The sequence below is a fragment of the Hyaena hyaena genome, unplaced genomic scaffold, assembly GCF_003009895.1.
Source record: "Hyaena hyaena isolate Hyena2069 unplaced genomic scaffold, ASM300989v1 scaffold_1006, whole genome shotgun sequence".
NCBI classification, from domain to species: Eukaryota; Metazoa; Chordata; class Mammalia; order Carnivora; family Hyaenidae; genus Hyaena; species Hyaena hyaena.
In genome coordinates this window covers 146833-174646 of record NW_024081630.1, presented here as the reverse complement: position 1 = coordinate 174646, position 27814 = coordinate 146833, and the positions used below count along the sequence as shown (strand labels likewise).

General features: G+C 40.1%; 1 protein-coding gene across 1 annotated transcript in view; it reads left to right on the top strand.

Annotated features, from left to right (window-relative positions):
• MROH9 (maestro heat like repeat family member 9) overlaps positions 1-12188 on the top strand; it is a 105989-nt gene extending 93801 nt beyond the window's left edge. Inside the window, exons 20-21 of the mRNA XM_039221684.1 lie at positions 10799-10861; positions 11797-12188. Coding sequence (XP_039077615.1) covers positions 10799-10861; positions 11797-12119 — 386 coding nt within the window. The 3' untranslated portion in view covers positions 12120-12188. The remainder of the gene's footprint in view (positions 1-10798; positions 10862-11796) is intronic.
• Positions 12189-27814: the final 15626 nt, after the last annotated feature.

The window sequence follows — 27814 nt, the reverse complement described above, 5'->3', positions numbered from 1 at the left end:
TGCTGGGCATCCATATATCCAGCTAAAACTAGAGGAAAGAAAGAATTTAACGTTGGGAGAAATCAGTGCTCTCTGGCACAGGGAAGTTTCATTCATCTGGTGGTATTCTGCATCTAACGGATTATAAAATAAAGCAGATAGAAAAGCATGTCAATTAAGGGTACCCCACAACATATATTTTTGTTTCAAGCATTATTCTTAATTGCTTAAGCCCATGCTCCCCCTGCCAAGAAGAGTAGCTTGAACTTTATGATCTGAGTTATGAAAATGATCAATTGTTGTGATTTTTGTGATTACTGTTTCGACTGCAGCAGAGGCAATATGAAATATTGGTGGAGGTTAGATCAGCTCACATTCACATCTCAGAACGAATGCCCATTAGCCATGTGACCTTCACCAAGTTAACTCAATCTGTGAGGGCTTCAGTTTTATCATTTGGAAGATGAGGATAACAAAAGCAGCTTCAAAAAACTATCTGAAGCTTTAAAACCTATCTGAAGATATTTAAGAGCTTTTATAAATGCAGTGATCCAGACAGAAGAATAGCACACCAAAAGTAGACCTGATATTTGGGGATTATTTTCCTTTTTAGGTTTTGCAATTCTCAATGCAAAAGTAGTAGTTGGAAAGCTGGTAAATGGTGCAGAAATTTTAGGTCTCACTGAATGGAAGGAACAAAATTTGCAGTAGGCTGACCATGAGGAGGAATTCCAGTAAAGACTCACAGGCTAGTAGCCTGGATTCCTGATGTATCTACCCTAGGGGTAAGAGTAAATGGGAAATAGACACGCCCTTATAATGAATGAAACTGAATATCTAACTCCTTAGTTACATTAAAGTGATACACCTTAGCCTATCTGCCAGAAGTGAAAATAAATTATCTCTGGAGGAAGATAAATTGCCCACAGATTCCCATTATCTACATAGACTCTGTACAAAATAGCTGACATTTAATAAGAAAAAAGACATATAGAAAGAATATTTTTAATACAAAAAAACCCAAATATAAATAGAATCCTAGGCATGCAATTATGAAGTAAATATGAGTTTTAAAATAGAAATTATTAAGGGGCACCTGGGTGTCTCAATTGGCTAAATATCTGACTTCAGCTCAGATCATGATCTCACGGTTCATGGGTTCGAGCCCTGCGTTGTGCTCTGTGCTGACAGCTCAGAGCCTGGAGTCTGCTTCAGATTCTGTTTCCCTTTCTCTCTGCCCCTCTCCCACTCACATTCTGTCTTTCTCTCTCAAAAATAAATAAACATTTAAATTTTTTTTTTAATGTTTTATTTATTTCTAGGAGAGAGAGAGAGAGACAGCATGAGCAGGGGAGGGTCAGAGAGAGAGGGAGTCACAGACTGAAACAGGCTCCAGGCTCCGAGCTGGCAGTTAGCACAGAGCCCGACGCGGGGCTCGAACCCACGAACCGCGAGATCATGACCCAAGCAAAAGTCGGACGCCTAACCGACTAAGCCACCCAGGCGCCCCAAACATTTAAAAAATTTTAACAGAAATTATTAATTTGTCCAAAAAGTTAAATAATAAAAGAATGCAGAATTCAATGGATAATAGTAACAGCAGATTGAATGACCTGAAAAGAGACTTTGAGAAATGGATATGTCAGAACAAAATATTCAGCCATAAGATCAAAGTTTGAAGAGATAAAAGTAGAAAATAGGAATAGAGCATAAGACTATGAGACATGATGAAAAGGTAAAAAATACACATTCCATAAGGGAAGTAGAAAAAGAATAAGACAAAAATAAAAGGACAGGTCGCCTGGGTGGTTTGGTTAAGTGTCCGACGTCAACCCAGGTCATGATCTCACAGTTTGTGAGTTTGAGCCTGGCGTCGGGTTCTGTGCTGACAGCTCAGAGCCTAGAGCCTGCTTCAGATTCTCTCTCTCTCTCTCTCTCTCTCTCTCTCTCTCCCCTCCCCTGCTTATGTTCTGTCTGTCTCAAGAATAAATAAACATTAAAAATTTTGTTTCAATTATTATTTCTTTCATAATTTATTGTCAAGTTGGTTTCCATAGAACACCCAGAGCTCATCCCCACAAGTGCCGCCCTCCATACCCATCGCCTTCCTCTCTTTCCCACCCTCATTAGCCCTCAGTTTGTTCTCAGTATTCAAGAGTCTCTCATGGATTGCCTCCTTCCCTCTCCTCAACTTTTTTTCCCCCTTCTCCTCCCCCATTGTCCTCTGTTAAGTTTCTCCTGATCCACTTATCAGTGAAAACATATGGTATCTGTCCTTCTCTGCCTGACTTATTTCGCTCAGCATAACACCCCCAAGTTCCATCCATGTTGCTACACATGGCCAGATTTCATTCTTTCTCATTGGCAGGTAGTATTCCATTGTATAGATGAACCACATCTTCTTGATCCATTCATCCGTTGATGGACACTTAGGGCTCTAAGCCAAAATGTTTTGTCTAAGCCAAAATGTTTTGGCTATTGTAGAGAGTGCTGCTGTGAACATTGGGGTACATGTGCCCCTATGCATCAGCACTCCTGTATCCTTTGGGTAAATTCCTAGCAGAGCTACTGCTGGGTCACAGGGGAGTTCTATTGTTAATTTTTTTGAGGAACTTCCACACTGTTTTCCAGAGGGGCAGCACCAGTTTACATTCCCACCAACAGTGTAGGCAGGTGCCTGTTTCTCCACATCCTCGCCAGCATCTACAGTCTCCTGATTTGCTCATTTTAGCCACTCTGACTGGCGTGAGGTGGTATCTCAGTGTGGTTTTGATTTGTATTTCCCTGATGATGAGCGACGCTAAGGATGATTTCATGTGTCTGTTGGCCATCTGGATGTCCTCTTTGGAGAAGTGTCTGTTCATGTCTTCTGCCCCTTTCTTCACTGAATTATTTGCTTTTTGGGTGTGGAGTTTGGTGAGTTCCTTATAGATTTTGGATACTAGCCCTTTATCTGATATGTCATTTGCAACTATCTTTTCCCATTCCGCCGGTTGCCTATTAGGTTTAGTGATTGTTGCTGTACAGAAGTTTTTCATCTTGATGAGGTCCCAAGAGTTCATTTTTGCTCTTTATTCCCTTGCCTTTGCGGGTGTGTCAAGTAAGAAATTGCTGTGGTTGAATTCAAGGAGGTTGTTTCCTGCTTTCTCCTCTAGGATTTTGATGGTTTCTGTCTCACATTCAGGTCCTTTATCCATTTTGAGTTTATTTTTGTGTATGGTGTGAGAAAATGATCATTTCATTCTTTTGCATGCTGTTGTCCAGTTCTCCTAGCACCATCTGCTAAAGAGGCTGTCTTTTTTCCATTGGATACTCTTTCCCGCTTTATCAAAGATTAGTTGGCGATACTTTTGTGGGTCCAATTCTGAGTTCTCTATTCTATTCCATTGGTTTATGTGTCTGTTTTTGTGCCAATATCATACTGTCTTGATGATTACAGCTTTGTGGTAGAGGCTAAAGTCTAGGATGGTGATGCCTCCCGTTTTGGTTTTCTTCTTCAATATGACTTTGGCTATTCGGGGTCTTTTGTGGTTCCATACAAATTTTAGGATAGTTTGTTCCAGTTTTGAGAAGAATGCTGGTGCAATTTTGATGAGGATTGCATTGAATGTGTAGACTGCTTTGGGTAGTAATGAAATTTTAACAATATTTATTCTTCTGACCCATGAGCATGGAAAGTTTTCCCATTTCTTTGTGTCTTCTTCAATTTCCTTCATAAGTTTTCTATAGTTTGCATCATACAGGTCTCCTATATCTTTGGTTAGGTTTATTCCTAGTTATTTTATCTCTTTTTGTGCCATTGTGAATGGGATCAGTTTCTTGACTTCTCTTTCTGTTGCTTCATTGTTGGTGTATAAAAATGCAACTGACTTCTGTACATTGATTTTGTACCCTGCACCTTTGCTGAATTCATGGATCAGTTCTAGTAGGCTTCTGGTGGAGTCTGTCGTGCTTTCCATGTAGACTACGATGTCATCTGCGAAAAGTGAGTTTGATTCTTCTTTGTCAATTCTGATACCTTTTATTTCCTTTTGTTGTCTGATTGCTGACGCTAGTACTTCCAGCACTATGTTAAACAACAGTGGTGAGAGTGGACATGCCTGTCATGTTCCTGATCTCAGGGGGAAAGCTCTCAGTTTTTCCCCATTGAGGATGATATTAGCTGTGGTCTCCTCATAAATGGCTTTTATGATATTTAAGTAAGTTCCTTCTATCCCGACTTTTTCGAGGGTCTTTATTAGGAAGGATGCTGTATTTTGTCAAATGCTTTTTCTGCTTCTGTTGATAGGATCATATGGTTTTTATCTTTTCCTTTGTTAACGTGATGTATCACATTGATTGATTTGCAAATACTGAACCAGCCCTGTAACCCAGGAATGAATCCCACTTGATCATGGTGGATATTTCTTTTTATGTGCTGTTGCAATAGATTTGCCAGTATCTTGTTGAGGATTTTTGCATCTGTATTCATCAAGGATATTGGCCTGTAGTTCTCTTTTTTTTGCTGGGTCTTTGTCTGACTTGGGAATCAAAGTGATGCTGACTTCATAGAATGAGTCTGGAAGTTTTCCTTCTATTTCTAGTTTTTGGACTAGCTTGAGAAGATCTGAAAGTGTGCATGGTATGGTATTGATTCTTTTATATTTTTAAGGGCTGCTTTATGTACCAGTATGTGATCTATCTTGGAAAGTGTGCCATGCGCACTTGAGAAGAAAGTGAATTCCATAACCTCAGGATGCAGAGTTCTAAATATATCTGTTAAATCCATCTTGTCCAATGTGTCATCAAGTCCATTGTTTCTTTAGTGATTTTTTGTCTAGTTGATCTATGTATTGCTGTAAGTGGAGTATTAAAGTCCCCTGATATTAGCATATTCTTATCAATAAGATTGTTTCTGTTTGTGACTAATTGTTTTATGTATTTGGGTGTTTCCATATTCGGTGTGTAGACATTTATAACTGTTAGCTCTTCCTGATGTAGAGACCCTGTAAATGTTATATAATGCCCTTCTTCATCTTTTGTTACTGCCTTTACTTTTAAGTCCAGTTTATCTGATATAAGTATGACTACTCTGGCTTTCTTTTGACTTCCAGTAGCAAGAAAGACATTTCTCCATCCCCCTTACTTTCAATTTGAAGGTGTCCTCAAGTCTAAAATGAGTCTCTTGTAGACAGAAAATAGATAGATTTTGTTTCTTTATCCATTCCCTTACTTTTAATCTGAAGGTGTCCTCCAGTCTAAAATGAGTTTCTTGTAGACAGCAAATAGATAGATTTTGTTTCTTTATCCATTCTGCTACCCTATTTCTTTTGATTGGAGCATTTAGTCCATTTACATTCAGCGTTATTGAAATAATATGGGTTTAGAGTCATTGTGTTCTCTGTAGGATTCATGCTTGTGGTGGTATCGCTGGTAACTTGTGTTCCTTGCAACAATTCCCTCATAGAGTACCCCTTAGGATTTCTTGTAGGGCTGGTTTAGTGGTGATGAATTCTTTCAATTTTCGTTTATTTGGAAAAACTTTTATCTCTCCTTCAATTGTGAATGATAGAGGATTCTTGGCTGTGTATTTTTTCTGTTCTTTACATTGAAGATTTCCTGCCATTTTTTTCTGGCCTTCCAAGTTTCAGTAGATAGATCTGTAACTATTCTGATAGGTCTCCCTTTGTATGTTAGGGCCCTTTTATCCCTATCTGCTTTCAGAATTCTCTCTTTGTTCTTATATTTTGCCAGTTTCACTATGATATGTCGTAGTTATCGACAAGTTAGTCAATTCAAGTTACATCCGAGGGGAGTTCTCTGTGCCTCTTGGATTTCAATGTCTATTTCCTTCTCCAGATTGGAGAAGTTCTCTGCTATAACTTGTTCAAGTACCCCTTCAGCGCCTTTCTCTCTCTCTTCCTCTTCTGGAATTCCTGTGATATGGATATTGTTCTGTTTGACTGTATCACCCAGTTCTTGAAGTCTCCTTTTGTGCTCCTGGATCAATTTATCTCTCTTTTTCTATTATTGCGTCTTCCAACCTACCTATTCTCCTCTCTGCCTCTTCAATCTGTGCATTTGTGCACCTCTATTTTATTATGTACCTCATTTATAACATTTAATTCATCACAGATGTTTTTAAGCTCCATAGTATTTGAAGCAATATCTTCTCTGATGTCTTCCATGCCTTCTTCAAAGCTGGCAATTTATTTTATGACTATTGTTCTAAATTCTTGTTCAGTTATGTTGCTTATATCTGTTTTGAGCAGTTCTTTAGCTGTCACTTCTTCCTGGAATTTCTTTGGAGGGGAGTTCTTCCATTTCGTCATTTTGGCTAACTTTCTGTCTCTTGTCAGTTTTAAAAGCTTGTTATGCACTCTGCACCTGCAAGTATTGCTATATTAAAGAAGGCTCATTGATTGTCCAGCGCCTGTCTGTTCAGAAAGTGTTCTTTTTTAAAATTTTTTAAATGTTTTATTTATTTCTGAGAGAGAGAGGGACAGCGTGAAAGGGGAGCACCAGAGAGAGAGGGAGACACAGAATCTGAAACAGGTTCCAGGCTCTGAGCTGGCTGTCAGCACTGAACTTGATGCAGGGCTCGAACCCACGAACCACAAGATCACAACCTGAGCCAAAGTCGGACACTTACCGACCGAGCCACCCAGACGCCCCAGAAGTGTTCTTTTAATGGTGTCTCTTGGTCTCTCTTGTTGAGACTTTCGTTATTTTATTTCACTACTCATAGTGGTATTTGGGACTCTCCACTATGTGTACTTTGGCTTGTTTCTTGAGGTAGCCCTGGAGAAGAAAACAGACAGACAAACACGCAGAGAACAAAGGCATGCAAATGCACTGACAAATCCAACAAACAAGCAAACCGAAAGCAAAAAAGAAAAAGAAAAAAAAGACAAAGGACAGTCTAAAAACATAAAACCAGAAATCCCAGCTACAAATAAAGAGCAGGATGGAGGCAATGCTGATGGAAGAGCATATGCAAAGAGAGAAATGACAGGGCGGGGAGAAAGTGAAATTGGACAATGACCAGGCAGATAGACTCAGAGGCTTAATTCAGAGAGAGAATGAGGAGAATATGGTAGGAGTTGAGGGGAAGAAACAAAGATAATGTTACCCAAAGAAACTATATAGTCTGATTACTCCAGAGAGAGAGAGAGAGATAGGACGATAACGACGGAGGTGTAGAATACACATGTAGAGAATGGATTAAATGTGACTATTTAAGCAAACTGATGACAAGAGTGCCCAGTCCAGCAGAGGGGAGGGATACGAATGAGACAAGGGAAAATATATCTGAATAGAAAGAATTGATCTAGAATTAAACATGGCAGTGCATCCATGTTGGTCTTGCCCCAGGCTGTGGTAAAAAAAAAAAAAAAAAAAAAAAAAAAAAAGCAGCTCTCCAGAGCAGATGGGCATGGTATGATATAGACAGGTCTTGCCTCCACTGGGGTCCCACGGGCAGCTCCCTGAGGCCCCGCCTAGGTGGCTGTTGGGGGAAACAATGGCGGTGCCCCAGTCCCTTCTCAAATCAAGCATTGCAAATTACTCTTTTGGGTCCAATCTTCCCGTGCCTCGGGCGTAGCCAAGGTGGGCCATATTCTATGTCCCAAGCCCCACCTCATTTCCAGATCTTAATCCTTGCGCTTTACTGATACGCCCAAAATGTAATCCTGCAGGCCTGGTCGCTTCCCAGCCAGGGATCAAGCCAGGAGAGCAGCAGAACAGTTTCTCCTGGTGCCACCTGGGACTAGGGCACCCAGACCAAAAACAGCACCACAGCTAGAAATAGGATCATTCTCTGAATGCCCTGTGGTTAGGGTTGGGATGTTAGGATACCTCTCCGCCCCAGGCTAAGGTTTTCTCTTCTCCAGGGATAGTTCTATGAGCAGTTTCAGCCCCTCTTTCTCTTCCTTCTTCTCTCTGCCTCTCTCCATGAAGGGGGCTCCCTCCTCTCCGTGTCTCCGGTCCCAGCCCATTTTTATCTTTCCCAGTTCACTATTACACACCTATGAGGCTGTCTTCTTAGTGGACTCTGTCTCTTTTGCCTCCCAGACTTCTGCAGTTCAGTGTACTGTGGCTTCAGGCCTTCTCTGTTTGAGAGATGCGGGTGAGTGAAATGTACAGAGCTCTCTACTTCTCCGCCATCTTGCCTCTATCCCTGTTTTGTTTTTAATGTTTATTTATCTTAGAGATGGAGCACAAGTGGCAGAGAGAGCCAGCAACAGAATCTGTAGCAGGCTGCAGACACTGGGCTGTCAGCACAGAGTCTGATACAGGGCTCGAACCCATTAACCATGAGATCATGACCTGAGCCGAAGTCAGACACTTAACTGGCTGAGACACGCAGGTCACCCCCCCCAATTTTTTTTAAAAAAAGAAGGGATGAAGGCTAAGAATTTTCCAAAACTGAAATAAGATAATATCAAGAAATTTAAAATCTAGGTTTGTACAAAGGAAAGTAAAACTTTTAAAATGTAGATAAATAATTATATTTTAAAATATTTAGAGCACTGGAAGGAATTCAGAAAACTTTGAATTAATATATACATTTAGCAAGTTTTCTAGATACAGCATCAAAATACAAAGATCAATTCGATTTCTACATACTAACAATAAACAATCAGGAAATCAAATTTTTGAAAATGCCTAATACAATAGCACCAAAAATCCTCAAGTAACTCAGAATAAAACTACAAAAATATGTACAAGACAGACACACAGAAAACCAGAAAGCACTGAGACAATTTTTAAAAACTTAGATATATATAGTTCATGGACTAAAGGATCAGATAGTATGGTATCATCAGCTCTCCCCAAATTGATCTGTACATTCGGTGCAATCCCAAACAGAATCTCATGAGGGGCTTTTCGTGTGTGTGAAATGAGACAAGCTGATTCTAAATTTTACATGAAATTTAACGGTTTGAGAATAGCCAAGATAGTTTAAGGAAGAACCACAATGTTGAAAACGTATACTACTGGATAGATATCAGGACACAGTAATAATTAAGATGATATTGCCGTGGCACAGAAATCAAATGAAGTCAAAACACTATCCCCCATACAATTTATGATATAAGTGACCCTGCACAGCAATAGGGAAAGGACAGTTTTTGCTTTTAATGGTTCTGGGTTAATTACACAGGGATATTAAAAAAAAATATCTTGGCTCCTACTTTATGCAATACAATTACAGTTGGATCTATAATCCAAAAGTGCAAGAGGTAACACAATCAAACTCTAGAAGTAAACGCTGAATAGTTGGATATCAGAAAGAACTTGAGGCAGCAAAGATTTCTTATGAGGACCCCAAAATCCAGTAACCAAAATAAAAAGATGGTGAATTGGACTACATTAAAATGAAAGACTACAGTTTATTTAAAAAAAAAAAAAAAACAAATGGAAAAGTCTGGCCCCAAAGTAAAACACATCTGTAAGGCATGTAACATTTAAAAAGATTAGTACCCAGAATAAAAATGCCTACAAATATATAAGTAAAAGACAACTCAATATAAAAACAGGCAAATGACTTACTAGAACAGGCATTTTACAAAAGAAATATAAAAGTGACCAATAAACACTAGATACAATTCTTATTAATCCTGACCAAAACAGCAAAGAAAATCAGTGTAATGCTACCACCAAATCCATGAGAAGAACTGATAGGAAAAAAGATTTGACAATGTCAAGTGGTAGGACATAACGCAATGGAAATGTTCATAGTTACTGGTGGGAGTGAAAATTGATACAACCACTGTGGAAACTGTTTAGCAGTAATGATTAAAGGTGAAGATAAGCATATCCATTAGCCAATAAGTCCTCTGCTAGCTACATACTGAACATTAATGTATACAAGTGCAAACCAAAACTCATGTACAAGAATGCCCATGATAACATCATTATTCATAATAGCCTCAAATTCTTCATCAGCAGCAGAATGGATTTTTTATTTAAAAGAATTTTCAATGCTTTATTTATTTCTGAGAGACAGCATGAGCAAGGGAGGGTCAGAGAGAGAGGGAGACACAGAACCTGAAACAGACTCCAGGCTCTGAACTGCCTGTCAGCACTGAGCCCGACGCGGGGCTTGAACCCACGAACCGCAAGATCATGGCACGATCTGAAGTCGGATGCTTAACCAACTGAGCCACCCAGGTGCCCCTGGATTTTTTAAATCCTACATTCGTAAGGTGGAATATCATATAATAGTGTTCAGCAAACTCTTTCTGTAAGAGACCAGATAGTAAGTATTTTAAGCTATGTGTACTGTCTGGTCTCTGTCAACATTATTAGGCTCTGCTGTAAAAGTAGGATGGATAAAAGTAGCAGTGGATAATACATAAACATATGAGTCAATGGGCTTGGCTTTGTTCCAAGAAAACTTTATTTGCTAACTCCTGATATGTAACAGTGGAAATGAATGAACTATTGCTACATTATAAGAAGGTGGATGAATCTCACAATAATGTTCAACAAGTTGGGCAAAAGAATATTCTAAAGGGTGAGGGAGGAGATTGGGAAGGGCATGACAGAGACTTCTGGAATGGTAGCAATTGTTCTATGTAATGACCTAAGTGTTAGCTAGAGGTGTTCACAGTGAAGTAATCATGCACTGAGCTGTGTAATTATGATTTGTGCACAATGATACACATAAATATAGCTCCATAAAGAGTTTCATTAAATAATAATTATCTGAAAGCAGTAAAAGATGTTCCAAGGATGATCTAAGAGATGCTTTGCTTTGAGGATAGCACCAAACCTATCCTTGAGGATGCATTTTCATAATGTTGGGATTATTCTAATATTACTTTGTGCGTAGGGTACTTGGCAAAATTGGGTGGCCATTTACTACTCAGAGATGAAATTGAAGTCATGCTTGAGGGTAAGTATTGAAGTTATAACGAGACCTGTATGTATAAGTTATGTATAAGTCTATATGAATTCACTATTTGTGACTCAATTCACATATGTGTTCTATAATGGTGCCAGGGATGGGAGGAAGGTGGTAGGGAGGAGTCAATGGAAAGACTAGGTTAAAGGTCATCTTTTCTTTTCCTTTTCTTTTCTTCCTTTCCCTTTTCTGCTTCCTTTTCCTCCCTTCCCTCCCCCTTCTCCACTTGTACCAGAGAGAATTAAAGAATAGTTTTGCTCTCAAAACATCTGAACTTTGGCATCTCTCTCTTAGCCTCTATTTCCTCATCAGGAGCAGATTTACAAACAGATGGGATAGAAAATAGGGTCGCAGCTTCCCTCCCTTCCTCTTGTGTGTGTGTGTGTGTGTGTGTGTGTGTGTGTGTGTGTGTGTGTGTTCTCACATATTTTTAAAGAAATATGCTATTATATATTTATTTTTTGAATGATCATAACTGGTATAACTTTCTCACTTCCTCATATATTCATGCCAAGAAACAGGGGTTTACATCATCGTGTTTATACGTGTGTGCTATTTCATTTGATGATATGGCTAATTTTTACACGGTACTCTGTTGATGAACATTTAGACAGATTCCAACTTTTCTCATTATTATAAGTACTATTGAGCCTCTTTATGCATATGTGTTTATGCTATGTAGCAGAATGTTTAGCACATGACAGGTACTCAGTCAATGTTTAGTGGCAATTCCTATTTTTCCTTTAATGAGGTCTGGTGGGGATAGCAGACAAAACCTTTTGGATGCTTCTAGCCAAAATAGGGAAAATTGGAGGTAGAAGGGAGAGAAAGAGAAATTCTGTGAGAGGTGGTGGTACCCTTCAGGGTTAGAGCTTCTCGAACATGAAAGAGATGTCTTGAACTAAAGGTTCTTCTGCTCTTAACAGCTATTGATAGAGTGGTTCGGGATGAAGACCCCATGATCAGGGAGTTGGCAGAAATAACCCACAACATTTTTAAGGAAATAGACCATAGACTGACCTCCTCAAATGTTAAACAAACCTTCCGAAGATTATTTCACTTTATCTATGTAAAAAAATTGAAGCCTCTTTATTATTATAACTGGCCCAACAACCTGGCCAGCAGTCCTGTGAAGATGAAGGAAACCAAAGACTACAAGGAAGGCCTTATCGATGAGAATTACGATTACGTTGTTGTAAAGAATGAGAGGTCCACCTCTGGCTTGAAGAACTTCCCAGAAGAGGAATGATTTTCCTTCCTTCCTGATAACTTGAATCTATATGTATGTGCTTTTCTGAAGGATGCTAGAAGCCTTTCCTGTCACTTAACTCTCTATTCAAATAGAGAAGTCCATTACTTCTTTATGTTTGACAATGAGCAGAGGGTTTACCTCATCAAACTCACTAATAAAATTGAAATATCATATAAGCAAAGTGTTTTAATGAGAAGCTCTGGACTTTGATTCAATTGATGCGCATCTATTGAATACCTTCCAAGTACCAGGCACTATGCTAGACGGTGGGGACATTTGGATGATATAAACAAGGTTCCTGTTCTCAGGAGGGTCACAGTCTAGTGACACACAGTATGGCTGTTTCCATCCTTCTGGAGCACTGCCCAAGCAGTACTCAAAATGGAAAGAGCGGAACATACTTGACAGGAAGAAGGGGAAAAGGGAAATGTATTCCAGGTTTGAGACACTGAGGCAAGAGGAGTGTTGGGGGGAAGCTAGAGGCTTTGTCATGAACAAGGTGAGCAGGGAAGGAATGAGGAGAACTGAGGCCCGATGGGAAGATGATGCTAGGCTAATCACTTTAAGCTTTTTGAAATGAAAATAGGATAACCCATCATAGTTAGTGGTGACCTGCTGCCCTCAGGACCCAGCCCCCTGCTATCCTGACCCATTAGAAAGTCCTCAATGATATTGCTTGACCTGTGGCTTGGTTCATCTTTCACTCCCCTCATGGTACCTCCCTCCCACCCTGTGCTCCCTCTCTGGCATCAGTCCTTTCAGCCACAGGAAACTACCTGTAGCCCCGACGATTCAGGTGTTACGTCTTTGTAATATGTCATCTTGCAGCATCTTCATTGCTGTGTGGCCCACCACATGGGTCGGGGGCAGCAGCCACTGCATCTGCCCTGGGGTCCTTCTTCAGCGTCTCTGCCTTCTGAGCCAGTAGGTTTAACTCCGTTGACAAAGGACACCAACTTCTCCTGTGGGATACCCATGGATGGTAGAAGCCAGAGGAGACTACCACAATTCCAAGACTGTGGGTCTTACCCTGTCCTTGCTCTCCTACACTACACCCCCTTCCCTACCCAATCCCTACCCAACTGCATGCCCTACAGACTTCAAGTTCAGCATCAATGTGAAGACGACAGTCTTGCAGAGACTAGTTCACCTGCAGTTGCTTGCAGTCACATCCCTTGTGATGCCTCTCTAATTGAACCCTGACTGATGTATTTGAGATGCATTTTCCAGGCCCCTTTGATCAAGCAGTTGAGTGTTGCACCTGTGTTTTGCCTTAATGCTCTCCTTGCATTTACCAGGTTGTAGTGAAGTTACTACTTTTTTCTCTTCCTGTCCTACAACATTGAAGTTCCTGACAGGTAAATGCTTTATCTCAAGCTTGGTTGAGCCCTCTAGAATCCCGCGGTGCCTGGAAGTTAATGAATGCTCAGGGAACACATGTCAATGAATGAAATGTTAACATGACATATTGCCCTCATGCTTCACTAAAAATGTCCAAATATTAATAAGTGTTGTTGAATATTAAAAATAATGAAAGAATAGCTCATTTAAATTTACTCCTTGGTCTGTATTACCCCCTTCTTACCCAGATGTTCCAGACCTCGCTTTTCAAAATCAAAGCAATTTCCTTTCCCACCTTTCAACGAGCAGGATACTTACTGTGGTCAGCTACACAATAACCCTCCCAAAGATATCCTGTTCCTGATCCCAGAATCTGCAAATATTTTACCTTCCATGGCAAAAGGAACTTTACAAACATAATTCATTAAAGGATGTTGAGGTGAGGAGATTAGCCTGGATTACCCAGGTAGGCCAGATATAATTATAGGGTCTTTATAAGAGCAAAGCAGGAGGTCAGAGAGGAAAGAGATTTTTGGAGATGCAACACCCGTGCTTTGAAGGTGGAGATAGGGACCAGACATCAAGGAATGCAATTCTAGAAGCTTAAAAAGGCAAGGGAATGCATTCCCTCCCAGAGCCTCCAGAGGGAGCACAATCCTACCAACACCTTGATTTTGTTCCCAGTGAAACCCATTTTGGATATCTGAACCCTGAAACTGTAAGATAATAAATTGATGCTGTTTTAAGCCACTAAGTTTGTCCTAAATTTGGTAGAGCAGAAATAGGAAACTAAGATACCTAGATTTCTACAAAACAAAGCAAACAAACCAAACTATAACCCTCCCAACTCACACACACACACACACACACAGAGAGAGAGAGAGAGAGAGAGAGAGAGAGAGACAGAGAGAGGAATGAGTACAATGGACCTTGTGCAAATGTTGAGGTTTCTGTAAAAGATTTGATATTCTGTGCCTATTTATATATTACACATGATCTTCAAACCCCATTAGGCCACCCCATCCTCACACCCAATTTACATTGTAGCCTCTTCATCATCTCCTCGCTCTGTCTCTGCTTTCTCCCTCCCATCTATTTTCTTACCCATAGAGTTCCCTGACGTCCCAGGAACTATGAGCCCTTTTGACTTCATTGTCAAATGAAGGAAGGAGGTCTCCATAGGTTCCAGCCCTAGCCTGGATACCCTAATCTCCCATCTGCTCTGAAGACATAAAGGCCTCTTTCAAAAGATCCTGTCTTCTTGAGGTCCAGTTGTGATTATATATGAATAGCACATTCCAGTTTGGCACATGTCTGTGTTACTCTTGGTTTTAAAAATTATAATAATTTTTGCTGGTTTCTCTGTGGAAATAGTTAATGTGACCTGTGGTACAGTGCAGGACATGGCCACCATCCTGTAACACTCACCCCTCACTCTCTGTCCCCTGGAGCCACGAGCCTTCTCAACTCTGTGTGACCCATGCATTAGGGTCTTCACCCATGCTTTTCTTGTGCTTGAAACACAATGCTTGCCTCATCAGCCAGTCAGTTCCTACCCATCTTTCTTTTTATTTTAATGTTTATTTATTTTTGAGAGAAAGAGAAAAAGAGACAGAGAGAGAGACAGAGACAGACAGAGAGAGAGAGAGGAGGAAGGGCAGAGAGAGAGAGAGAGAGAGGATCTGAATTGGGATCTGCAGTGACAGAAGAGAGCCGAAGACAGGGCTCAAGCTCACAAACCATGAGATCATGACCTGAGCCAAAGTCGATGGTTAAACCACCTGAGCCACCCAGTTCCCCACCCCCATCTTTCAAACTCCAAGTCAAAATTAATTTTCACGGAACCCTTTATATGCTTTTGTAGAACTAACCACAGTAACTAGAATAATTAACTAGATTAATAACTAGGATAATTATGGAACAAATTAATGGAAAAAGTAATTTATTTTACAATCAGTTGCCTATACTCTGAACCCATTACTAAAATGTCAGCTCTATAAGATCATGCACCATGTCTGTTTCATCACCCCTATATCCGCAGAGGCCTAGCACAGTGCCTTATGCATAATAATATTTAATATGTATTTATCACATGGATGAATGAATGAATAAACACATAACCAGGTTTTCTGGTACTAAGAGGCTAGATGTGTTGGTAATAATAATAAGAAGAATAGTCAGCCAAAGCTTGATTAGGTGCAGCGTTGTGGCCCATGGTATAGGGAATGGGCTACCATTTGTTGGATATGTACTATGTGGTCAGCATTTCTCTTATGATTATTTTATTTCATTTTCACAATAACTCTGGAGAAGAGATATTTTTGCCCCGTTGTGCAGATGAGGCACTACTGTATACACTATCAGCTTTGATGTCCATGGAGCTGGAGGGAATGCAAATGGTCCCTGGTGAGGTCACTGGTTCAGAAAAGACAACTGGCCTCTCTTCTATCCAACAAAATGATGGTGGCGCTTGGTCAGGAAGGGAAATATCCTCCCTCTGAGATAGCTTCTCTAACTTCTCTAACTCTCAGTATATTCCCATTGCACACTCTGCCTACTTCCTTCAAACAAAATAATGACAGAAATTGATAAAACTGAGTGGCTACTGGGGCCTCTGGGTGGCTCAGTCGGTTAAGCCTCCGACTTTGGCTCAGGTCATGGTCTCATGGTTTGTCGGTTCAAGCCCCGCATCAGGCTCTGTGCTGACAGCTCAGAGCCTGGAGCCTGTCTTCAGATTCTGTGTCTCCCTCTCTCTCTGACCCTGCCCTGCTCATGCTGCTTCTATCTCTCTCTCTCAAAAATAAATAAAACATTTAAAAAATTAAAAAAAAAAAAAAAACGGAGTGGCTACTATATGCCAGACACTGTACAAGGTGCTTTACTTGCACAATCCAAACTTATTCTTCCAAATATCTCAACAGTTGGCACAAGAACCAATCATTTACAAACAAACATTTGTTCAGTGTCTAGTGTAAGCAAGGCACTGTCCTCAGGAATAAGGATATAAATTAAGCATTTCCAGATACATGAGTTTAATAAGATATTGCCAGTCAGTTCTTCCACAATACCATGAGCAGCAGGAAGAGAGAGTCTATTTCCCTATAGAAAGAAAAAAAGTATCTAAATTCTAAATAGAGTTCCTGTGTAGGCCAGGAAAGTCAGGAGTCTAGACATCTGACAAAGTAAAAATTAGATGTTTAATATACTTATATGAATTTGCTTACTTTCCAATATAGTTTGCTTTCTTTGCAATATCTAAATAGATATTGATGCCAAGTTAATAGCAAGCAAATCATGTGCATGGTGTTGAGGTGGATGCACCTTGCAATAATCGCATGGGCAAACAGTAAGGTACGTTTGGTAAAGAACGGATTTTTTTGGCAAGGAAGTGTTGTGGTGGTCCTAAAACCTAGCAGCAATCAACGTGAACCACTACTACAATGTTTCCCTCTTGGAATAATAATAGAAGAATCTAGACTTGAATTGAGGAGACTTGCGGTTGAGTCTTGCACTCTGTTTACCAGCTCGAAGCCTTAGGTAATCCACTTCATTTCAGATTCTCTTGCTGTGACATGGAGTTAATATTCCCCAGGAAACTGAGGATTATTATGAAGCTTTAATTGTATAATTATATACGAATGCCTTATAAAATATTGTGTGTTGACATAAGGCATTGAGTCAGTAAAGGTCAACTCTCCATTGTGGCCTTCCCCCCTTGTTTGGATTCCTGAGAGTGTTGGTTATTCTTGGAAGCTTCTCATCTGCGAGAGACATTCTCTCCATGCACCTTCCATCCATACACCGCTCCCTCTCCATCCCTGGCCCCTGCTAAGACTAAGAGAATCAACTGCTGGGTGATCTTTCACAGCAGAGCTCTCTCCCTGTGCTGTCCGTTGGCCTCTCACTGATTTGGGGGTCACCACTAGAAGCCTTGTTCCTTTTTTTTGGATCCCCCAGAGAAAATCTAGGCACGTCATGATCCTGAGAAGTCTTCAGTGAGTCCTCGTTGTTCTCAGCATGAAATTCTAACTCCTGAGCTTGGCAAACCTCCCCTCTCCCAGCCCTGCTTGTCTCTCTAGCCTCATATGTTTCATCTTCCTGTTATCTATGCTGCTGTCATAAGGAACCACGTGCAGCTGTCCCCACACAGTGATCTGGAGCAAAGACTTTAGAATCAGTGGGCCTGCATCCCACCACGTGCTACCTCTGTGTGGGTGCGGGCAGGATATTGACACTTATGTGTCTCAGCCTCCTCCTCTATAAAATAGGGATAAGGATTGTGGCCAAATCTTAAAGTCTGAAGACATTAATTTAACTTGTCCTAAGAAAAGAACCATAGACCACTTAAGTACGGTAGTATTTAACCATTCATAAACAATACTATCATTATTATTACTAAGTTTATTATTGTTCCTGCCCTTACATCCCTCTTCTTCCTCTCTCTCTCTCTCTCTCTTTTTTTTTTTTACATTTATGTATTTTTGAGAGACAAAGAGAAACAGTGCACAAGCAGGGGAGGGGCAGAGAAAGAGAGACACAGAATCTGAAGCAGGCTCCAGGCTCTGAGCTGTCAGCACAGAGCCCAATGCGGGGCTTGAACTCACAAACTGTGAGATCATGACCTGAGCCAAAGTCACATGCTTAACTTATTGAAGCCACCCAGGCACCCCTCCTCTTTCCCTTTAAAATAATAGAATCAAGAGCTCCCATTTATCACATGCTTACTAACTTAAAGGTACTGCCCCCAGGAATTTTAAATAAATATAGTGTTTTTATGTTTTACTTATCATAAGAACTCTAATATTACCGCCCTTTACAGACAAAAACTGAGGCTCTGAAAAGTCAAGTGATTTAAGCCTGCTTGATCTGAAGCATGTTTTCACTTCCTTAATTCCCACCCAATTTGGGGATTTGGCTAATTCTTCACCCTTTCCTGGTGCCCTTCCTTGGCTTCCTAAGACAAGTGGAGATGTCCTTCTGTGCTCCCCGCCAGAGTCACAGTATCTCTGACAGCAGGTTTTAACTGCTGTATTCACTAAATGAGAGTCCTTTGAGATAAAGAATCTTCTTTATCCATGCCTGTACACCCAGTAGAGTGCCAGGTTCAATGAAATAGTGAGCACAGAATAAAGCAATGAGCCAACACTTAGGGGCTGGGGGGAGGATGCCACCAAAGGAACAGGAATTCTTGAGTAGCCAGTGCTGCCCTGAAATCAAAACAAAGCTTTAGCTGGCCTGAAAGCAGCAAGTACCACCAGCCTGACGCCCTGGGGCTGGGCCTGAGGGCCTGCAGTTGACATCTGGATCAGGAAGGTGCAACAAGTGATCGCAACACATCTTTGGTCTTGGCAGCCCGTCTCCTCTGAAGCCCTTTGCACATTTGCAGCAAACTGACAAGCACCACGTGTGCTAGTCCGTGTACAAGTACTTCATGTACATTTCACCTCCTGCCATCCTCATGGTCACAATTTAAGGAAACTATTATCCCAGGCTTACCAATGAAGAAAATCTCCGAGATTTGACCAAGGTCAGAGACATGGTGCCAGGCAGCGCCGGATTCACACACAGCTCTGCAAGATTCCACAGTGCTGGCTCCTCCCAAGATGTGGCTGGAGGTCTTCCAGCCTCCTCCTCTGGCTGTGTGATGGATTATTCCCAAGAGCCTAAAATGCCAAAGTACCTGGTGTGTTAGTTAACAAGTCAATGGTACCTGAACACTGGGATTCTCAGGGGGAAAATTTATATAACAAGATGTGTGTCAAAAAGTAGAAGGAAAAAAGGTGGACACAAACCAAATGTCCATCAACAGAGAAATGAATATACAAAATATGGTTTATCTGAACGACAGAATATTATCCAGCCATAAAAAAGAATGACATGCTACAACGTGGATGAATCTTAAAAACATTATGCTAAGGTGAAAGAAGGTGGCCACACAAGACCACATACTGTATGATTTTATTTATGCAAAATTTTGGAATACATAATTCCAGAGACAGAATGCAGATTAGTGGGGCCACAGCAGGGAGCAGAAGAAATGAGGAGTAACTATTTAATATATTGAGTTTCCTTCTGGAGTGATGAAAATGCTCTAGAACTAGACAGAGGTGGGATGCCTGGGTGGCTCAGACGGTTAAACATCCAACTCTTGGTCATAATCTCACAGTCGTGGGTTTGAGACCCATATCAGGCTCCGCACTGACAGGAGGAAACCTGCTTGGCATTCTCTTTCTCCTTCTCTCTCTACCCATCCCCTGCTCATTCTCTCTCTTTCCAAATAAATTAAAAGAAAAGAAAACTTAAAAAAAAAAAAAGAACTAAACAGAGGTGATGGTTGCTCAAAATTATGAATATACTAAATGTCACTGAATTGTACACTTTTAAATTACTTTAGATTGTGTAAATTTTGCCATCTATTTTTTTATGAAGAGTGACATAAAAATAACTCTTCCTGACCACTGAGAACACTGACCCAACATCTTGACCAAGACTACCACCCTCCCTGAACCATGGTCTGCACACATAGTGATGTTTTAATCTCTGCTACAATGTGCACGAGTCCCCCCTGCCCATGATGGCATGGCCCTAGGAAGGACCTCTCTCAAATCTCCCTCCTGCCACTCCACCTTAGGCACATTTAGCCTAGAGGGAAAGCATCTGCAATCAGGGCCTCAGTGGGTCCTTACAAGGCCTGCAGATCAGCCAGTAAATGTTTGGCGAATGGTGTCAGTCTGCAAGTGAAGGTATCAAAGCCTAAACCCACAGACAAGCTACACTCTATGGCTGTGGACATACCGCAGGGAATGGTTTGCCTATTCAGTCTGTATCAATCATGGCAATTAAGATATCTTCTTCCTTTTTAAAAGAAGGGAGACAATGTATATCTTCTGAATATGGAGTTCTCTGGTGGTGACATACCAGAGAAGGTCTTCAGAAGTGATTACAAGGTCAAGAAAAGCACTCCACGGTGGAGTCTGCTGAATGTTGCCACATAGATACTTAGCTTCTCAACCAGAAACCGGTCCCTTTAAGACTAGAGGTGGCCAAATTTCTCACCAATGGAAGGTGAGTAGAAGCAAAGTATACACTTTGGTATCACTTGCCTAAGAGGAAATCCCATTTCCTGGTCATCTGCTCTATGTCTTCCTGCTGGCTGCATGTGGATGCAGAGCTCTGCTTCAACCCCGCAGTCAGTAACATGCTCTTTGGACAAAGGCAGACCCCCACCCCCACCAGCCTTGGTATCTGGATGGCTTCTCAGTAAAGTCCCATCCCAGCCTTTTATACTACACAAAAATAAACAACTTTTACTCTTTGCACTTATAGATCTCTTTACTGCAGTGATTTAGCCTTTAACACTCTGGTTAATATGGCCCCACTCCAAACACCTAGCTCCAACAGCCTGAAATTACAGTTTAAAATCTCTATCCTTTGCCACGAAAACATCTCTGTTAAAATGTTGGTGCTGTACCTTAAGGATTATCATAATGAAATATGATAATCAATTGATAATGAAGACATCAATTGTGTCTTCAAATAAGTGAGTTTAAAGGATTCTTTCTGGAGGAGAATAAAGAACATAACACAAGTCTTCCATTCCACCAGAATGTACCCTTTCCCCAAGAAAGACAACGATCACATCTAGTTACTGCTCTCTGCTTCAATTCGGTGACTTGTGGGTGACTGTCACTCCTCTGTCAGGGGTGGCTTCCTGTAGCCTGGTCCAATATACAATGGCGCTACTCTTCCATTGGACAGACAAGAGTAGAGCTGTATTTTGATCAATTTTTTTCCTGCATAGTGCCAAAAGTGGACAATTCTATAAGAGCTTGGATTTTATTAGTATAATCAGTTTAATAATAGGTTTTGTAGCACAGTGATTTGATTGATACCAATTCCTTTACCCTATCTAGTATATAAGAAGAGGGAGATTTCCAGGGTCCATTGTAGTTAGGTTGTCAAGTCCCAGTCAAATACGAGTGACAGTGATAAGTGTCACTTCTGTGTCTAGGTGTAAGCACTAGATATGCTTATTCTTCCCTTTATGCATCAAAGTTCATTTATTAAAGATGATGGCAACATAACATGAAAGGTCCTTGGATCGTTGAGTCACTATTGGAGGATAACTTCCCAGACAAAGTGTCCAACCCACACTATTTGAGTAAAAAATACACTTTTAATGTTAAATCATTGGATTTCCAAGTCTGTGTATTCCCAAAGTATATCCTAATCATCTTGACTAACATAGCATGTCATGTGGAATTCAGATATTTGAGCAAATGTTCACATATGATAGCTGTCTACAAATCACTTGAGACATAGGGTCTTCAAAACATTTTTATGTAAAACATTCATATTACTCTATCATTACATTTTACCCTCAGTATGCACATTCGGTGTTTCCTTAAAATCTTATGTTTCAAATTATTCATTTACCATTGTGAGTATTCCCTTTAATAAATCAGCAACTATCAGGGCACCTGGCTGATTCAGTTGGTTGGTTGGACGTCCAACTTTGGCTCAGATCATGATCTCACTATTCATGGGTTCAAGCCCCGTGTCGGAATCTGTACTGATAGCACAGAGCCTAGAGTCTGCTTCAGATTCTATGTCTCTCTCTCTCTCTGCCCCTCCTCCCTCCCTTCCTCTCTCTCTAGTTCTCTTTCTCAAAAGTAAATAAATATTTTTTAAAAATTTAAATAATAATATAAATCAGCAACTGTCTTTCAAAAGTATCTTTAAAAAGCACATTTTCAAAAAGTATGCAACATGAAAATTCTCAAACTTTAAAAAAATGACTTCTTATCTTAACAAAACTCTTACTACGAGCAAGCTGAAAAACTTCAGTGTTTTTCAGAGTGATAGTCCTACAAGGTTATCTCTTCAGTAGCTCTAATCGATTACAGTGATTTATGTCTTTAATTCATCAATCCATAAGTGAAACACTTCTAGACCAGTGTTTATCTCCTAACCTGTCACACAGCTATGTCTACTTTCAGTACTTTCTGAAAATGGCCATTTTTATTTTTATTTCATTTGAGTGAACAGTCCCAGGCATTCATATGAATGGAGGTTGATGGGGGCTGGGTCTGTTGTCTCGAATAGTTACCCATGGTTTTTCTATGTGGCTGGAGCTTTCTCACAGTCCGAAGGAGTGAGGCTTCTAAGAGAATAGAAGGAAGCCATATCACTTTTATGTCATTCTACAGTAGCCACAAGCAACTGAGAAGGAACTTAGAACCTATCACTCAATAGGAGTGTCACAGTAAGATTGTAAGAAAAGCATGAAAGATTGGGGGTCATGCACTCATTCTGAGAGAGCACAAGTTGCCACAGGTCCATAGTTTGTAGCCTTGCAGAGTTAAGAAAGCAGACTGTTACCATACTTCAAACAGAAGGCATTGTAAATACAGGCTTAGGAGATAAAATCAGTGTTACTTTCATATAAAAGCAGAAAGCTTCTGGTGTGATAGAATGAGCCATTTTCTCAAATTTCCTCACAGCAGGACCATCCAAAAAGGGAGCACAGAAGCCAGCAGGGGGCGGGGGTTGGGGGGAGATCAGAATTGTCAAATGTAAAAAGCGTGTCTTCCCAAGATCTTTGGCTGTTGTTTCTGATGTGCAGAAATGACTGGAAGCAGACAGACAGCAGGCCTGAAAAATTCAGATAGAATAAATTGGTCAAAGAAGCCCCAAACCTGGCCTGTAAAAGCTTTTAAGTGTTAGAATAATCTCGGCGCACTCAAACTGCCACCAAAATAAACAGGTTTCAAAAGATGGGCAAAGTCCTTGAAGTGCATCGATTATAATCCTCACCTCGGAGAGGAAAGATCCAGGTCCACAGAGGACAATGGACAAGGAAGTTTCTCCCATAAAGCAGACTTCGGAATTGCTAGATTTCAAAGCCAATAAGCTTACCTTTGTGCTAAGGCCCAGAGTCCTCACCATGTCCGCCAGGCAGATGATAACTATGGACCAGTGACTACCACATGTTTCCCATCCTCCCTTTTCCTGAATTGTAGTTGTTTTTATTTTGTTGTTGTTTTTTTTTTTTAAATTTTATTATGTTTACCTATTCCTTCTCCACTGTTGCTTATTGAATGGTTAGAGGCAGATGACATATTTCTTCCTGCCTGGAATGTGGTCACTCTATTGGGAAGAAAAGAGCCACCATGGGTGACCACGAAGAGAAGCAGAAAGACAAAAGGAGTTTGAGCCCTGGGGTGGTCCTATAATGACCCATGCATTTACTCTGTGTTCTCAACTCCTGAACTTCTTATTAGGCAAGAAAAAATTACATTCCTTTTTTAGCTATCATTTTTAATCTCTGTTACTTGTAGTGTAATATAATTAATTCACTGCCGATTGGCACAATACTGTATTCTATGCTTGTAGCCAAGACCTATACTATTAAAATACTATATTTTATTGAAGACTCACCATGATTTTATGTACCAAAAAGAAAAGGAAAAAAAATTCTGTCAAGCAGAAATGTAAGATGGCGTTGATTGTAAGACAAATACCCATTGCAGTAATGTAAATACAACTCAGTTAAATACATTATGTAGAGTGAGAGCCTGATGTATTTGCTTATAAATAAAATAGTCCTACATTTAGCATAAGCATAGAACATTTTGGAAACACACAAAAAGCCAATAATGATGATTACCTTTGGGGAGTAGAAATGAAAGATACAGGGTAGGAAAGTTAATTTTTGCATGTTCTTTTCTATAGTTCTAAGCATGTACTATTTTTATGAGTAATCTAAGCCAGAAGGAGAACACTAAGAGGGTGAATATTTAATTTTATCCACCACTGTTACCCCAAGTCCTAGAACAGTGCCTATTATTTAATAGACACTCAAACACATGTTGATCAGGTGAATGATTTTTTAAATAAGTCAGTGTCATTGAAAAGATAAATGAAAAAATTGCTATAGTTGAACATATATTAAATACTAACCCCCAATGTGATGGTGTTAGGAGGTGGAGTATTTGAGGTGAAGAGGTCACTAGCATGGAGCCCTTCTAGAAGAGACCCCACAGAGCTCCCTAGTCCCTGCTGCCGTGTGAAGAAGATACAAGAAGAAGTCTGCTCACTGACGAGGTGCTAGCACCCTGAAACCAGGCTTCCAACCTCCAGAACTGTGAAAAATAAACCTCTGTTGTTTATAAGCCACGCACCATGTGATATTTCATTATGGCAGCCTGAACAGAGTAAGACAGAAATCGTCTGCTTTCTCCTCTTTAGTCTACAAGTTCCTCGGTGATCAGGGCTGTGCCATGTTTCTCATTGGACTCCTAGCACTTTGTGCAATGCCTGGTCCATATTAGTAACAGGATAAATATTTGGGGAATTAAAAAATGTTATGCAGAGACATTGAAGCCCATTGTGTTGAGGGTGCAGTTGCAATGTGCGCATGATTTAATCAAGCTATCAGGAAAGCCATTGGTTTGATGACAGTCTGCTGGAGATAGAAGACGTGAGGGTGTAGTCAGAAAAGAGAGTCAAGACGAGAGAGGGTTACACCACAGGTGAGGTCACGTAAGGGCTTCTGCCCCGAATGACGCTGGGAACAAGAGGTGGAACTTTGCATTTTCCTTTCACTTTGAATATTTCAAAACTCAGTATCACACTTATTGCAAAAAGCAGTATCCATCTGTATCCTCCCAACGTAGTAAGAATAGGGTAAGATGCAGAACGTGTAGCCTCAAAACGTAAAGCCAGCTTCCTTCAGCCATCCCACACTCAGTCACAGAGCTGGACTAGATTTCAGAAGTTGGCTTCTAATGCTCTGGTTTTACTAGACTCTGTTGATACCTTTTCTAAGAAACCTTATCTCTGGCCCTCTTCTCCCATGACCTCACAGTGACTTAGAAGACACACTGAGAACAACGAGTCTATAGTTTGGAAGGAGAATGCTAAAAAATATTCTACTTGGGGATCCTTCATCAGGAAACATAGGAGCACAATTCTATAATCATATATTGATTGGTACTGGTCGGCTTCTTAGAAGTATGTTTTTGAGGCTAGAAGCACTAAGCTAGCCCACAATGTTGGGGAGTTTAATCCTAGTTATTTTGACGTCCTATTTCTTTACAGCTTGATTTTGGTTAATGCCTTTCTCCCTTTTATGTTCCCTTTCACCACCTACAGATATGGAATATGTCCTAATATAATTTCCTTCACCAACTGTCAATCTATAGAGGAAGGTATTCCATTAAGGGGTTATAACTGTAGTCAAGAGTGGCATAAAATAGAAAGAATAGGGAAGTGGAGGAACAGCATCAAGTAATAGGAGTTACCTGGATCAACAGTGGCTAATGACCATGATGTCCATTGCAACAAATAATCTAGGAAAAGCTATTTCACAGTGTTCTTTTTTTTTTTTTTTTTTAATGTCTATGTATTTATTTTGAGGGAGAGAGAGAGAACAAACAGGGCAGGGAAGGAGCAGAGGGAGCAGGGGCAGAGAGAGAGAATCCCAAGCAGACTCTGCACTGTCAGCACAGAGGCCCATGCAGAACTCAATAACCTGCTTAAGTCTCTTTCTCTCTCTCCCTCTGCCCTTCTTGCCACCCCTCCCCAGCCCTGCTTAAGCTCTCTCTCTAAAAAAAAAAAAGATATAGAGACTATAAGTCAAAAGGCCTAATATACCTGCAATATTAATAATTGCAAAAGTCATTGAATAATATTGAAATTCGAGAGCACTTTAGGTCATTCCTTGCTCATAAAGTGTCTACCACTTTACAGATGTGTTTAGTGAAAAAAATTCATAAACTAATCCCAACGATGAAATATTCTCTACTTCAGAAAAATTTAAAATAAGGATAGTCATGCATTCAGAGGATATTACAGGTATTTTAAACTCTTAAGTCTTTACTAAATGAAATAGTTTTAAAAAATACTATTCTCTTGAAGCGTTAACATTGACTTCTAAAAGTTCTTTGCAATTTTTTAGTTTGTTGTGTCAGAATCACTAAGTAGCAAACACCTACTTGGCCTGTAGTTTCCACAGGTTTCCCTTACCTGTTCCCTGGAGTATGTTTCTGTGTCTAAACAGATCATAGTAAACTTGTACAGGGCTTTTCTGTTACAAAAAAGAAACAAGTTCCAAATGGAGTCATTTGCTCCCCAGGAGAGCAAACCAAAAATTACAGTTTCAAACTATTTCAGGAATGTGATCCTTTAATAGTCAATCTCAAAATTTCCTCATCAGTGCTAGAAGCAATCTGCATGATAAAAAAACAAACAAACAAAACAAAACAAAACAAAACCTCTGTCACATGAAATACCACCTTGAAATCGTCACAGTGAAATATCACCTTCCGCCTGTCAAAAGACAAGAAATAACAAATGTTGGGGAAGATGTAAAAAGAAACCTTTATGCACTGCTGGTGGGAATGTAAACTGGTGCAGTCACTGTGGAAGACAGTAGGGAGGTTCCTCAAATAAGCTAAAAATAAAACTACCATATGATCCAGTAATTCCACTTCTGGATATTTACCTGAAGAAAACAAAAACACTAATTCAAAAAGATATATGCACCCCTATTATTGCAGCATCATTTATAATAGCCAAGATATGAAAACAACCCCAATGGTCCATCAATAACGATGTGGTGTATATATATAATAGAAGTATATATATATATATATACTTCTGTATAATATATATACACACACAATGGAATATTACCCACACACAAAAATGAGACCTTGCCATCTGTGACAACATAGATGGACCTAGAGAGTATTATGCTATGTGAAATAAGTCAGAGAAAGACAAATACCACATGACTTCACTTACATATGGAACCTAAAAGACAAATGAATAAACAAACAAACAAACAAAAAGCAGAAACTGACCCATAAATACTGAGAACAAATTGATGGCTGTGGGAGGCGAGAGGGTGGGGATGAAGGGGAGAGGAAGATACATTCTTCCAGATGTGGAATGAATAAATAATGAGGATTAAAGGTACAGAATAGGGAATATAGTCAATAGTATTCTAGTAGGTTGTACGATGACAGATGGAACTACACTTGTAGTATGCATAGCATAACACACAGACTTGTTGAAAAACTATATTGTATACCTAAAATTGATGTAGCATTCTGTAAACTATACCCCACTTAAAAACAAAACAAAACAAAACAAAAACTTGCCTTTCCCTTCCCTGCCTAAAGAAGATGTAGCAAATCTTTCTTTTCTTTTGCTAATAAATTCCTTCTCCACCCTCTTTCCTATAAAAGCATTTCTCCTTGTCCCTAGCAGCAGCATCTCCCTACTTGCTGGATTGCAAGCTTCCTAATTCATGAATTGCTCAACAAAGCCACTTAGGTCTTCCA